The sequence below is a fragment of the Leucoraja erinacea genome, chromosome 4 (genome assembly GCF_028641065.1).
Source record: "Leucoraja erinacea ecotype New England chromosome 4, Leri_hhj_1, whole genome shotgun sequence".
NCBI classification, from domain to species: Eukaryota; Metazoa; Chordata; class Chondrichthyes; order Rajiformes; family Rajidae; genus Leucoraja; species Leucoraja erinaceus.
Window position 1 is genome coordinate 54,881,885 of NC_073380.1, and position 14,408 is coordinate 54,896,292.

At 42.6% G+C, this 14,408-nt stretch overlaps 1 protein-coding gene across 2 annotated transcripts in view; it reads right to left on the bottom strand.

The window, feature by feature from the left end:
* Nucleotides 1–14,408, bottom strand: part of trappc8 (trafficking protein particle complex subunit 8) — a 115,831-nt gene that overhangs the window by 61,421 nt on the left and 40,002 nt on the right. For both annotated transcript variants that reach the window (XM_055634313.1, XM_055634312.1), the window contains 4 exons: nt 12,989–13,163; nt 6,641–6,794; nt 5,160–5,250; nt 3,779–4,026 (listed from right to left, as the gene is read on the bottom strand). In XM_055634313.1, the coding sequence (XP_055490288.1) occupies nt 3,779–4,026; nt 5,160–5,250; nt 6,641–6,794; nt 12,989–13,163 (668 nt within the window). The remainder of the gene's footprint in view (nt 1–3,778; nt 4,027–5,159; nt 5,251–6,640; nt 6,795–12,988; nt 13,164–14,408) is intronic.

Consider the following 14,408-nt stretch of genomic DNA (forward strand, 5'->3'; position numbering starts at 1 on the left):
CCCAGATGACTGAGTAACAGGGAGCAACGCACAAATACCACTCAAGTCGTTATAAGGTGATAGCTAACCAATATGACAATGCTGATTTACTAAGCTAAATGTAATAGAATAAAAATAATGATCCATTGGATCAAGAGACGAGAATTTTACTTTATCCAGGGGTTATGTACATCTTGCATCTGCTCTCTATTGGAAGAAGTGAAATTTGCATCATCATTCTACTAAATACATTCAAATAGCTGCTTGCTACAGCAGAATGTTGGTCACAATATATTAAGGTCAAGGCTGAAATGATTTTAAAGATACACAAATATGGAACAAAGATTTTTCAAAGGTTTTCTTGCATCATACATGTGAAACTTCATACTTTAATATTCCTCTGATCCTTCCCCAGTCACTCCCTCTTCTCCCCTCTCAAGTGGCAAGTGGCACAAATCAGGCAAGTGGCACAGATATGTGAAAATGCACACTTCCAGATTCAGGGACAGTTTCTTCACAGCTGTTATCAGGCAACCGAACCATCGTACCAACAACTAGAGGGTGGTCCTGACCTCCCATTTACCTCATTGGAGACCTTCGGACTAGCTTTAATCTGACATCACATTACTCAATACTTTATTCCCTTCATCCTGTATCTGTGCACTGTGGATGGCTTGACTGTAATCATGCATAGCCTTTCCGCTAACTGGATTGCACGCAACTAAAAGCCTTTCACTGTACCTTCGTACATGTGACAATAAACTAAACTAACAATTTGTTTTATTCAATTCCTCTTAACTTCAAGAGCTTCCCTTTATTCAGTTTAACTAGTTCCTTACTTTAAAAGCATGTGTTTATGTTAAGATAATGATAGGTCATATTAAAAATTCAGATTTGTTTTTAAACTCTATTCTAACACGTTATGGGCATCTGTGGAAAGGCCAGCATGTATTGCCCACTTACTGCCCCCAGGTAGGTGGTGGGTGAGCCACCTTCCTCATCCACTGAGGTCCCTCTGGGGTAGGAATTCAAACTATATATTTGGGCGACAACAAAGCTAACAGTTATATTAATCAGTGTCGAACATTTCAAATGCATCGCACACTTCCTTCCAATTTTTATCAATCTAACAATCTACACAACAAATGTCCTTGAGACTTGGAAGGTGGCTTTACTCTGTTTGCCAAGAGTGGCATGGTTAGATTTAGAAACATAGAAACATAGAAATTAGGTGCAGGAGTAGGCCATTCCGCCCTTCGAGCCTGCACCGCCATTCAATATGATCATGGCTGATCATTTAAGGTTATCTTGGAATAATAGCAGTAACCATTTCAACATATTAAAAAAAAAGTTAAATTGCAAGGCCTAGATAAGATTGACCGTCAGAACCTTTCTCCCTCAGGGTGGAATCAAAGACTAGATGGCACTATTTTAAGGTGAGAAGAGCAGAGTTTACGGGGACGGGGGGGGGGGGGGGGGGGGGGGGGGGGGGTAGGGGTAGGGGAATTGATAAACAAATGATTGGAACAAACCATCAACAGAGATTGAGTATCAGGAGGTACCATGAGACAACTGGGCAGGGCAGTGGCGCAGCGTTAGAGTTGCTGCCTTACAGCGCCAGAGACTGGGTTAGATTCTGGTTACAGGTGCTGTTCTCCCTGTGACCGAGTGGGTTTCCTTCGGGTACTCCAGTTTCTTACCACACAAGATTTACAGGTTTGTAGGTGAATTGATTTTTGTAATTGTCCCTAGTGTGTACGATAGTGCTAATGTAATGGATGGTTGCTTGTCAGCGTGGGCTCGGTTGGCCGAAGGGCCTGTTTCCGTGCTGTATCTCTAAAGTTTAAACTCTGAATTCCCAGAACATGTAAATCATATGAAGAAACAAAACTGGAAAACGTTAGAAAAACTCAGTTCGGTCTTTACAATATTTTCTGTTTTTGTTTCCAATTTCCTACACCTGTAGTTGTTTCCCCCTGATTTTCATTTAGATGAAGGCATAGATTGCATACAATCTGAATGAGTTAAGGAATCCAATTCGGATCACCTTTGCTCAAAAGTTTTACCATCCCCTCAATCAAATGCCTTGAATTGGGTGTCATATTATTTTTGACTCTGCTCAGAAGAACATTTTTGATGGTGAATTGGCTTGGTAAAATTTTTTATTGTCCTCGCGTGTAGGGCAATGTTAGTGTCTGGGAAGCACATGTTGGCACCCATAGCATGTTGGTGCCCACTATGGGTGCTATGGGAAGCACATGTTGGCACCCCTCGGTGGGCCAAAAGTCCTGTTTCCGCGTTGTATCTCTAAACTGAACGAAAGACTAAAGCATGACGAGATAGCTCAATGCTCTTCACTACCCAGAGACAGAAGAATATCACTGCACGCTTTATTAGTGGATTTACAGCATTAAAACACAGTACATTCTTAATAACACTTTACACCTTTACTAACACAAATTCCCACAATACAAAAAAAAAAATCAGCATATGATTTCTGCATCAATTTGACTCGTTACATTGTATTAATCAAGAACTGCAGATGCTGGTTTACAAAAAAAGGCATAAAGTGCTTGAGTAACTCAGCGGATCAGGCATCATCTCTGAAGGGTCCCAACCCGAACATCACCCATCCGTGTTCTCCAGGGATGCTGCCTGACACACTGAGTTACTCCAGCAGTGTTATTTTTTCAGACTTGTTACATCATGCCCATGATGAGACTATGCAGTGCCTTGCAGGTTTAATGATGCTGTTCACAAACCCAGAAGACAGACTCACTTAAATCAATTTGTAAACCCAATCATTAATCTGATCCTCCCTGTTACACTTGGTTAAAAATCCTAATACTGTGTCATTGACTGGATTATGAACTAAATTCCAAAATGGTACCAGGCTGTTCTAAATCCCGTGAACTACTAAATTTGATAGAGGAGAAAATTGGCCAAACTGCATACAAAAGTACCATCTCTTGGCTACACCTACGATGACATAATCTGAGTGACCAACAGTAATATTGCAAGTGTGAAATGACGAATAGCGGAATGTAACATTCATAGGTTCTGACAATGCATGTAATCTCATTCCGCATGAAATGGTCATCTAATTTTCTAGAGACAACAAACTGCAGAAGCTGGTTTATACAAAAGGACACAAGGTGCTGAGTAACTCAACGGGTCAGGCAACATCTCTGGAGCGCATGAGCGGGCAATGTTTCGGGTTGGGGCCCTTCTTCTCCAATCTGAAACGTCTTTATTTGGTTTCGTTTAGAGACAAAGCATGGAAACAGGCCCTTCAGCCCACCAAGTCCTTGCCGACCAGCAATCACCCATACACTAGTTATCTCCTACAGATTAAGGATAAGTTACAGAAGCCAAATCACCTACAAACCTGTACATCTTTGGAAAGAGGGAGGGAGCCGGAGCTCTCAGAGAAAACCCACGCAGTCTCAGGGAGAACGTACAAATTCCATACAGATAGCACCCATAGTCAGGATCGAAACCGGGCCTCTAGCGCTGTAAGGCAGCAGTTTTATTGCTGCACCACTGTGTGGCATTTTGTGTCATATAATTTTCTACCTGTTAATTGTGCACTTCAACTTAATACCTGACCATAACATCCTTCAATTTTGTTTATATCTTGCCTCGCACATCCTCAGAATGTCCTACAACACTTCTTTAGCATGGTCACCATTGTGAGATTACAATCTTTTGCATGGGCTTTAGGACATACAAGTACCCGGACAATTATACAATGGCAGCACGTGTGCTTGAAACAAAAGATGCAAAACAATAACCACACCTGGTCATTCAGTTGCCGGATAGTCTTTTCGATGTGTGGCAGTAATCCTCGGAAGGTGAATTCCTGAATGAATTGTCTAATTCGATCATGGTCAGTCAGAGTTAAACTCAGTCCATGAGCACCAGAGCTGTTTTGTTTCATCACAGCGTTGACTGCTTCCACAGGTTTTGCTTGGTTAGGTCCGTCGAGTTCCCTTGACTTCGCACTTCCCTGAAACGGGTGAGATTTGCAGTTGTTTGGAATTTCAGCTGTTGAAATGGAGAAAGGTTGGATATTAAGTGCTGGTCAACATCCAGGAAGCGCAGAGCTGGAATCATTTCTTCTAATCTTGCCAAAGATTTTTTTACTCAACAAAATCCACAAAATTTGAGAGATTAAATATATATATATATATATATATATATATATTAAATATATAGCAGTATGCGCGTGGAATATATATATATATAAAACTGTCTAATTGTTTCTTAAACGTTGCAATAGTACCTGCCTCAACTACCTCCGCAGCTCGTTCCATACATCCACCACCCTTTGTGTAAAAGTTACCCCTCGGGTTCCTATTAAATCTTTCCCCCATCACCTTAAATCAATGTCCTCTGGTTCTCGATTTCCCTACTCTGGGCAAGAGACTCTGTGCACGTACCCGATCCATTCCTCTCATGATTTTGTACACGACAAGGTCTAGGACTTTATCTGAAATGGATCAAGATGAAAGGTCAAACAACTGAAAGGTCAACTTTGTCTCTGAGATAGGGTCTTCTACTCGAGACATTGTCTGCTTCCCATTTCAAAGAAGTCTACTGGACTGGTGAGAGCTTCCAGTGTTTATTTCAGTTGAAAGGTTGTGACCTAAAACAACTATTTCACTTAAACGACACAGGCCCACCTGCTGAGTATTCCTAGCAGTCACACTATTTCATGTTTGGCTGTTACCTTAACACAAGGATTAAAAATTAGCACACTGATCCAGAGAATATCAAAGTCCTTTTTAACCAAGCACGACATAAAAGCTAATGCCATTGAATGAGTACAAGCTGCGTGCCAGGAATTCAGCGAATACAGAACGTGAATCTAAACACAACAGCTAAAAATAGCACAATATTTTTTTAAATATAACTATAAATCCAAAAAAGCTGAGACAAGGCCATGTCCTAATGTGTTAACAATTTAAGATGAATGCTTTAAAGCCGTCAATAAACGTAGCGAGCCGCATTTGCCATTAAAAGCGTAAAAAGCTGAGTTTGATTTCCTATTGGACAATGCAACATCTGACAGTGTAGTACTTCAGTTGGCTTATTTGCCATTATCTTTATTAAATTAACACATTTTAAGTAATGAATTTGAATTTTGTGCATTGGCATTTTGTCTAGTATTTACTTACCGTTTATTGAATTGTCCAATCCGTCCAGCTCCACTCCAATCACGCATTCCTTACCCTTGCTGGCAGGTGGAACAAAACCATCACAGATTTCCTTCAATAAATGAAAAATATTAAGTAAAGCTATAAGTTGTCATTTTAAACATTGGATACAATCTAAATACAGTATCAATAATCTGCTCTCCAATTATCAGAATCATGCATCATGGATATAGGCCCTTCGGCCCACCTAGTGCATGCCGACCAAGATGCCTCATCTCCATTACTCCCACCTGTCCGCGTTTGGCCCATATTCCTCCAAACCTTTCCTATCCGTGGACCTGGCCAAATATCTACTGCTATCGTACGTGCCTCAACTAGCTCCTCTGGCTGCTCATTCTGTATACTCACCACTCTCTATGAAAATTTTACCCCTCAGGATCACATTAAATCTTTCTGGATTTAATAGGGATTACATTTTACCCAGGAATTGTATGAGTACATTAGATAAATTAGCTTCCTGTGCTCCAAGGAATAAAGTCCTAGCCTGCTCGTCCTCTCCCTATAGGTCAGGCCCTGGCAACATCCTCATAAATCTTCTCTATCTCTGAAGATGTTGGCACTCTTTCCAGCTTACCAACATCTTTCCTATAGCAGGGTGAACAAAATTGAACATAGGACTCAAATGGGGCCTCACCACGGTCTTGCAGAACTGTAACATAAAGCCCCAACTTCTATACTGAATACCATGACTGACGAAGGCCAATGTACTGAAAGACTTAACGGCCACACAATCCCCCTGCAACGTCACTTTCAAGGAACTATGTACCTGCACTCCTCTATGCCTCTGCTCCACAACACTCTCCAGGGACCTGCCATTCACTGTGAATGGTTTAACTTCCCAAAATGCAACTTTGCACTTATCTGCATTGAACTCCATCAACGATTCCTCTGCCCACTTGCCCAACCAATCAAAATCCTGCTAATATTCGATAGCCCTCTTTGCTGTTTCCAATACCACCCATTTTTGTGTCATCTGCAAACTTATTGACCATGCCTTGTACATTCTCATCTAAATCATTGATATAAACCACAAACAGCAATGGGCTGCACCAATCCCCGACACACACCACTAGTCACAGGCTTCCAGTCTGTAAAACAACCTTCCACCATCACCTTTTGCTTCATGATGCCAATTCTCTATCCAGTCAGCTAGTTCTCCCTGGATCCCATGCGATCAAACCTTCCAGAGCAGCCTACCATGCAGAGCCTTATCAAATGTCTTGCTTATTGTTTGGAGATCTCCATGGTTCAGCATTAAGCTCAATTCCAGTTTTAAACCAAGTGCAAATCTCATTATTTATCACTTTGCCATCAGCAAAATAATTGGTGATTATAGTCATTTGTTGTATTGTACTGCCTTCCTTTGCTTAAAAAAAGTGGTAATTCTCCATAAATACTTAACTCTCTTTAATTAGGTATTCGAGGTGAAAAGGAATGTATACCTGGTTTTGCAAATTGTTGCGATTCAAATACTGACTCCAAGGGTCAGGGATCTGTTCATCTGCTCCACTTGAAGGCATTCGAGAGTTAAACTTGAGTAAATAGCACACCTGCGTCCCATATTTGTGTTTCATTTCTTCATAGACAGTTTCAGCTCTGAGGGATGTTAGAAATGAGAATTACTGCAGTTCAAGGTTGTCGACAGCAATCGTGGTGGAGTACATGCCCCAATCAGCATTAAAAGTGCCGAAGCAGAAATGGTTGGGAGCTTCAAATAGCTTCCTAGGAATGCCAAGGAAGTTCAAGGAGCTTCAGAGGCATATATATTACCAACAATATGTTATGGGCTAACCACACTGAAGTGACAGCCAAAAGGCACATCATGCCTCTTCTTTCTCAGGGAAACTGAGAAATTCAGCTTGTCTCAAAGGACTCTCAAACCTTTGCAGATGTACCATAGAAAGCATACTGTGCAGGTAGGAACAGCAGATGCTGGTGTACACTAATGATTAATACAAAATGCTGGAGTAACTCAGCGGGTGTGGGTCAATCAGCATCTTTGGAGAAAAGGAGCAGCACCCTTCCTCAGACAGAGTCAGGACAGAAGGAAACTAGAGGTATGAAAAGGTGCAAAGAACTTTATCTCTAGTTTCCCTCTCCACTAACTCTCTGTCTGACGAAGAGTCTCTACCCGAATCTTCACCTATTCCTTTTCTCCAGAGATGCTGTTTAACCTGCTGAGTTACGCCAACATTTTATGTCTCTAGCAAGCATACTGTCAGGTCTCTTCACAGCTTGGTTTTGGGAACAGCTCTGCCCAAGATCGCAAAATAATTGCAGAGTATTGGCCCAGCCCATATACAGACCAGATTTCCCACCATTTACAGTTCATACTTCCTCGGAAAAGCCACCAACATAATCAAGGACCTTTCCCACCCCGATTATTCCTCCTTCTCCCGTTGAGAAGTTAAAACTTGAACGCACATATCACAGGTGGAGGAACAACTTCTTACCCTCCATTATCAGATTTCTAAACGCTCCTTCCATAAGCTCAGGTACAGTCCTAATTTTCCAACCCATTTCATTGCAGATATTGGACTATGTCTCAGGAACTGTTATGCTACAGTATTGAGAATCTATATTCAGCACTTTGGCATAATTCTCTTTGGGCTAGCTTTTGTTGACCATTTACCACCATGTGTTTGGCTTGATTATATTCATATACAGTACAAGCTGACTTGACTGGATTGCACACAAACAAAAGCTTTTCACGGTACTTATATAGGTGACAATAATAAACCTAAACACAAGGTTAAACTTGGACGGTGAAATAAAAACTAAATGGGAAAATTTAATGACATGCAGAATCAAGGAACTGCTGATGAGATGTGTAGGAAAGAACTGCAGATTCTGGTTTAAACCGAAGATTGACACAAAAAGCTGGAGTAACTCAGCGGATCAGACAGCCTCTCTGGAGAAAAGGACTAAGTGATGTTTCAGGCTGAGACCCTTCTTCAGACTGAGAGTCAGGGGAAAGGGAAATAGGGTTACTTGAAGTTGGAGAAATGGGAGGGAGAAATTAAAGTGTTTGGCAACTGGGAGATCAGGCAAGTCCAGGCAGACTGAGCGAAGTTTATCAGCGAAACGATCCCGCAGTCTACGTTTGGTCTCACTGATGTACAATAGTCCACACCTTGAACAATGGATACAGTAGATGAGGTTGGTGGAGGTGCAAGTGAACCTTTGCTTAACCTGAAAGGGCTGTTGTGGTCCCTGGACAGTCGAGGGAGGAGTTATAGGGACAGGTGTTGTATCTCCTGCGTTTGCGGGGGAAGATACCTGGGGAGGGGGTGGTTTGGGTGGGAAAGGATGTTAACCAGGGAATTGTGGAGGGAATGGTCCCCTCTTCTAAGATTTGGGGCATGTCACCAAGTCCTGAAGGTTATAATTTTACACAATGTTTTGAATGCTGAGAATGAGTACAGAATGAAGCAAGTTGACTCTTCATTAATTCAAATTTTAGTCTAGCTGGTTTCAACAAGAATTTGCCAAAGATCAAAATTATTGAATGAACTTGAGAAAATGCAAATTGTCACAGTTATTATTATATCAATAAGGTTCTTCACAGTGTGAGAAAATACATATTTTAAGCAATTAACTGATGGTGCCTGAACTGGGAAGAGCTGTGACATGGATAAATGGAAATGCTGCCTTCATAATTGATTTGATGTTTAACAAGTGTACAAATCTAGATTTGATGTTGTGAATCAATAATCAACAGCGCCACTTCCGGAAGTGGCGGTGCTGTTAACAGCTGCGGCTCACTGGCAGTCCGTCTGTTTTTTACTTTTTTCTGTTGGTTTTTTTGTCTTGTTTTGGTTAAGTTTTAGCTTGTTGGGTTGTGTTAGAGAGGGGGTGAAACATATTCTCTGTCTCTTCCTTCGGGGGAAATGCGACTTTTTCGTGTCGTATCCCCCTTCTCTGCCTCCGTCTGCGCTGAGGCCTAATGGCGGAGCTGGCTGCCTCCAGCCTGCGACTGACCCCGAGGCTCCGGAGGCAGAGCCAGCCAGGACTCACCAACGAGAGGCTGGCCGTCTTCGGGGCTGAGGCAGCGGTGGCCCGACTTGCTGGTGCGGCGTTCTGGCTTTCGGCGGCGGCCTGGAGCTGATGCAGCGGGGCTCGGAGCTGAGACTGCGGGACCCGGAACTGGGGCAGCGGCCTGGAGCTGGGGCGGCTGCCCGGAGCTGGGGCGGCGGCCCGGTGCAGAGACTGCGGGACTGGAGCTGGGGCAGCGGCCCGGAGCGGAGAATGCGGGACCCGGAGCTGGGGCGGTGGCCCGGAACGGCTGCCCGGAGCTCATGCTGTGGCGAGCCGTCTCGGAGCGGAGACGGCGTTCCGGCTTTCGGCGGCGGCGACATCACCATGGAGGTCCGCTGGACTGGAGGGCGGCATCTCCGGCCTGGATCGATCGCCTCAGTGCAGAGGGAGAACAAGGAGGGAAGAGACGGAGACTAAGACTTTGCCTCCATCACAGTGAGGATGTGCTTGGTGAACTCACTGTGGTGGATGTTTAATTTGTGTTTATTGCATGTTTTGTTTATATTGGTTCTGTGTATGACTGCAGGCAACATAATTTCGTTCAGACCGAAAGGTCTGAATGACAATAAAGGAATCTAATTCTAATTCTAATCATGTGAACTCAGCTTGAGGCTGCAATCTATTAATTTAGTCGTTACTCAATTTTCTTCTATGTAATGGAAACTATTTTAATTTAATGGAATGTTTGTATTCAAATGCCAATCAGTAGGCCACTATATAATTGCAATTTTAGATTTGACATTTTTCAATCCAGACAAATAATTGAGGTCTTTAGATAGACACATGAATATGTGGGAAATGGATGAATCTGGATCACGGGTAGACACAAAATGCTGGAGTAACTTAGCGGGTGTGGCAGCATCTCTGGAGAAAAGGAATGGGCGACGTTTCGGGTCGAGACCCTTCTTCAGATAACATGCAGGCAGTGATTAGTTTACCTTGACATAATGTTCAGCACGGATATTGTGGACAGATGGACCTGCTCCTGTGCTGTGCTTTTCTATGTAGAAATTAGGAAATGCTGATGCTGGTTTACAAACAAAGACAAAGTGCTGGAGTAACTCAGCGGGTCAAGCAGCATCTCTGGTGAACAGGGGTAGGTGACATTTCCCGACCCGGAACATCACCAATCACTGTTCTCCATAGATTCTGCCTGACCCGCTGAGTTACTCCAGCACTTTGTCTTTGTTTGTCTGCACTTTTCTATGTTCCATTAAATTAAATTGTGGCTGCAGGACTTTCATTAACATTTATTTGTTTTGGTTTATTATTAGCACATGTAACAAGATAGTGAAAAATTGTTCTGCATGGTATCCAGATAGATCAGACTTTACGTGAGTATGACTGGTCGTGTTAAAGAAAAAGTGAAGTGTATAACAGTGTAGGAAGGAACTGCAGGTGGCAAAGATAAACACAAAATGCTAGAAAATGCTAGAGTAACTTAGCGGATCAGGCAGCATCTCTGGAGAGAAGGAACAGGGGACATTTTGGATCGGAACCCTTCTTCAGAGAGTGTTGTAGCTGTACAGAGCAGTGTAATAGTGTTACAGCTACACAGAAAGTGCAAGGAATGCTTCAAGATAGATTGGAAAATTGGGAATACATCCTAAACAGAGAAGAGGTCTGTTCAACTTTTGTCTCTTCAATCCAATGGGAGAGGGGGTAAAGAAACAATAACTGTGGTGAGAGGTCCTTTATTTCGTTGGCTGCTGTATAAATCTTCCCCCCTTCTCAAGATTATTACAAGGAAATAAAAATGCTGATGTGGTGCAATGTCCCTTTCATCATTTGATCCTAAAACTGAAAGTTTTACAAGGCATCCTACTGGTCAGTCACAATATAAAACTACGGAAGGAGAAAAAAATGACATTGGCTTTTTAATGCATAAACGCAACATGCTTGTGTTTTAAAATATGGCCAAGAACAGCCCACACAAACAATTATTTTATGTCTTTAGAGTACAGGTCCACCAAAAATTTTCCAGCAGTTGGTGATCCGACCCTTCCTTCTATCCAGACAGAAATCATACTCTGGAACTTCTCCCAAAAATGTGGAACTGAGGTCAGGTGAAACGGACAATCTCGACCTCATCGGGACATCCGCGGCCGATCAGCGGGTCGAATTTGCTCCCTGCGACCGGGTTTCTGGAACTCCGGCCCGGCCGGAGACGGCGGATCTATTCCCATAGCCGACTTCAGTGAGCCAGTATCTTGGCCTCAAGGCCGTGACATCTGTTGACCCGGAAAACGGATAATCCAGAAACGCTCTGGAACCAAGGGTGCCAGAACAATCGATGGTGGACCTGTAAATAATTTGCTTCCAATCGTTTTCCCATACTATGTAATTATATTTCTCTTCCTCTGCTTTCACTCCCCACAACCTTCCACTTGCCTCTCCTCCCAGTCATCATCACCAATGAAAGGCAGCACGTTATCACAATGGAAACCTTAGTGAATGTAAAATTGTTTTATGCATGAAATGAAGTCGGCTGGCTCAATTACAATGTAGGAACATTCACCTACTCTTGTAATGCTGTTCGAATCTGCTCGAAATGCTGTTCGAATCTGCTTGATTATGAAGACAAAGAATTGCAGATGCTGGAAACATTTACAAACACATTGTAAAATAAAGTGTTGGGAGTGACTCAGCGGATCAGACAGTATCTGTGGAGGGAATGGACAGGCTATGTTTCGGGTCAGGACCCTTCCTCAGAGTTAAGGGCCTGTCCCACATGGCGATTTTTTTCGCCGACTGTCGGCATCATTGACTGACGTATCCGGTCAATGAAAAATTCACGGCGTGATGCGGCGGTGACGACGTATTGACGAGAAGCATTTCCTCAAGTGTCGCAACATTTTTCGTCGCGGGTGGATTATTAAATGTTCGAAATCTTTCGGCGACCCTGATACCGTCAGTCAATGACGCCGGCAGTCGTCAAAGAAAAAAATCGCCAAGTGGGACAGGCCCTTTACTGTGTGTTTTGCTTGATTAAAAAGATTGGGAAGTACAGGATCAGAAACTCCATTGAGACATTCACAATAAACAAATGACCTGTCTAATTAACTGATAAATTATTCGGTAGTCTGTTTTCAAGACAGCGTCAATTCCACCATGCACCAAAATCTGATTAAGTAAAAGCCCAGCGTGTCAGACAACATCTGTGGAGGGAATGGTCAGACAGTATTTCGGGTCAGGACACTTCTTCAGCTCCATATTCATTCCTACCGCAGATGCTGCCTGACTTGCGGTGTTCCTCCAGCACTTTGTTTTTCTCAAGATTCCAGCATCTGCAGTTCCTTGGGCCTCTGAATAAAGTAGTTTAGTTTTGAGATACGCATGGAAATTGACCCGTCAACCCACTGGGGCCATGTTGACCATTGATTACTCTTACACTAGTTCTACATTGTCTCAATCTCATCCACTCCCTAGACTTCAAGACTAATTTTACAGAGGCCAATTAACCTACAAAACCACAGGTCTTTCCGATGTGGGAGAAAACCGGAACATCCGGAGAAAATCTAAGTGGTCACAGGGAGAATGTGCAAACAACACACAGACAGTTGCCGAGGCCAGAATCAAACCCGGGTTTGTGGTGCTGCGACACAGCATCTTTACCAGCTGCTACACTTCGCTGCCCGGTAGTTGAATACAAATCGAACAACATTTTTCTCTGAGCTTGAACACATAATTCTTGAATTTGCAAACATTTTATAATTTCTACAGAGCTTAAGATCAAATGATTCAACGCTTACCGTTCTTCTCCCCCTTCACTGACATCATGCAGTAAAACATAGTACTTCAATGTGTTTGGAATAAACCACTTTGGATACGAGTAATCACTGCTGTGCTGGATACGATGCTGCTCTTGTGATAGCTTGAAAAACTGTTCCATTGGGTCAGAGTCTCTTGATGACACCACTAGCATGCCTGAAGGAACACTTAAGGAAAATGCAATTCAAACCATTTCTAAATTGAATGCCTTTGGCGCACAGGTAAAATTATGAAAATAATCTTTGTTAATGTAGTGATACATCAATTGTAGATTTAATATTTTCTTTTTCATCCAGTTAATTGGCTTCGGTAACTTGTAAAATTGTCCCTAATGTGTCGGATAATTTGAGCGTACGAGGTGATCACTGGTTGGCACGGACTTGATGGGCCGAAGGGCGTCTTTCTTCACTGTACCTGGCAGAAATCTAAAGAGGGGTTTGCAGCACAAACAAGAAAATAATCTGAAATGTAAAAGGAATATCTGTGAAGCTCAAATAATTTTAGTTGCACTCATTTTGAGGTAAAATGTGGATCATTTTCCAAAGACCACAAACATCTAAATTTGAGCCCGTCTACGTGGCATTCAAGGGAATTTTCCACAAGCCAAATTAGAGAAGGATAGTCAGAATCGACAGGAAGGAACTGAGTTACTCCAACAATTTGTGTCTAACCTGGAGTAAGCCAGTTGAATTGCAGAATCCCATAACCTTGCTGTTTTATTTGTTCACCCTTTCTCCACTACCCATCTTGATTAAATAGCAATGCCATCACAACCTACACCACACACTACTGCTGCAAACTCCGCTCAGCAATTGTGGAATCGAAACTCTCATCCCTGACACGACTACTCCCAATGGTAATAGATCCGGTCTCTTGTGTTACACTCGCTCTATTGCTGCACGCATCCCATTCACTCATCACAACAGCACTTGCTGACTTATGCTGGATAATATTCCAGTCACACCTTCATTTTTTAATTCTCATACTTTGAAAGTGTGTTTTGTAACTTCACCTTCTCTTACCTCCAGCCACTATAACCCAGTGACGATAACCCTCTAAATCTGTCCACTTTTAGGTTTCATCACTCCACCAGCAGTCTTGTCTTTAGCTGTCTGAAGTCTCTCTGTAGAATTCTCCATCTACAGACCTCTCCCTAATTTAACATGTTCATGAAACCTCTACTTTGAATAATCATTTGCTTACCTACCATATTTTCTCCTTGAACTTGACACCAATTGTTATTGTCAACCCTCCTGCGAAGATCTGTGGGAGGTTCTATCACATTGTAGGCTCTCTAAAAAAAAAATCAGCCCTGGCAGCTCACTGCTCCTTTGATTAGTTGTAGTCAGTTATACTGCCTAACATCTAAAATCTATTAAAATCTTGTTTCTGTAAAATAAA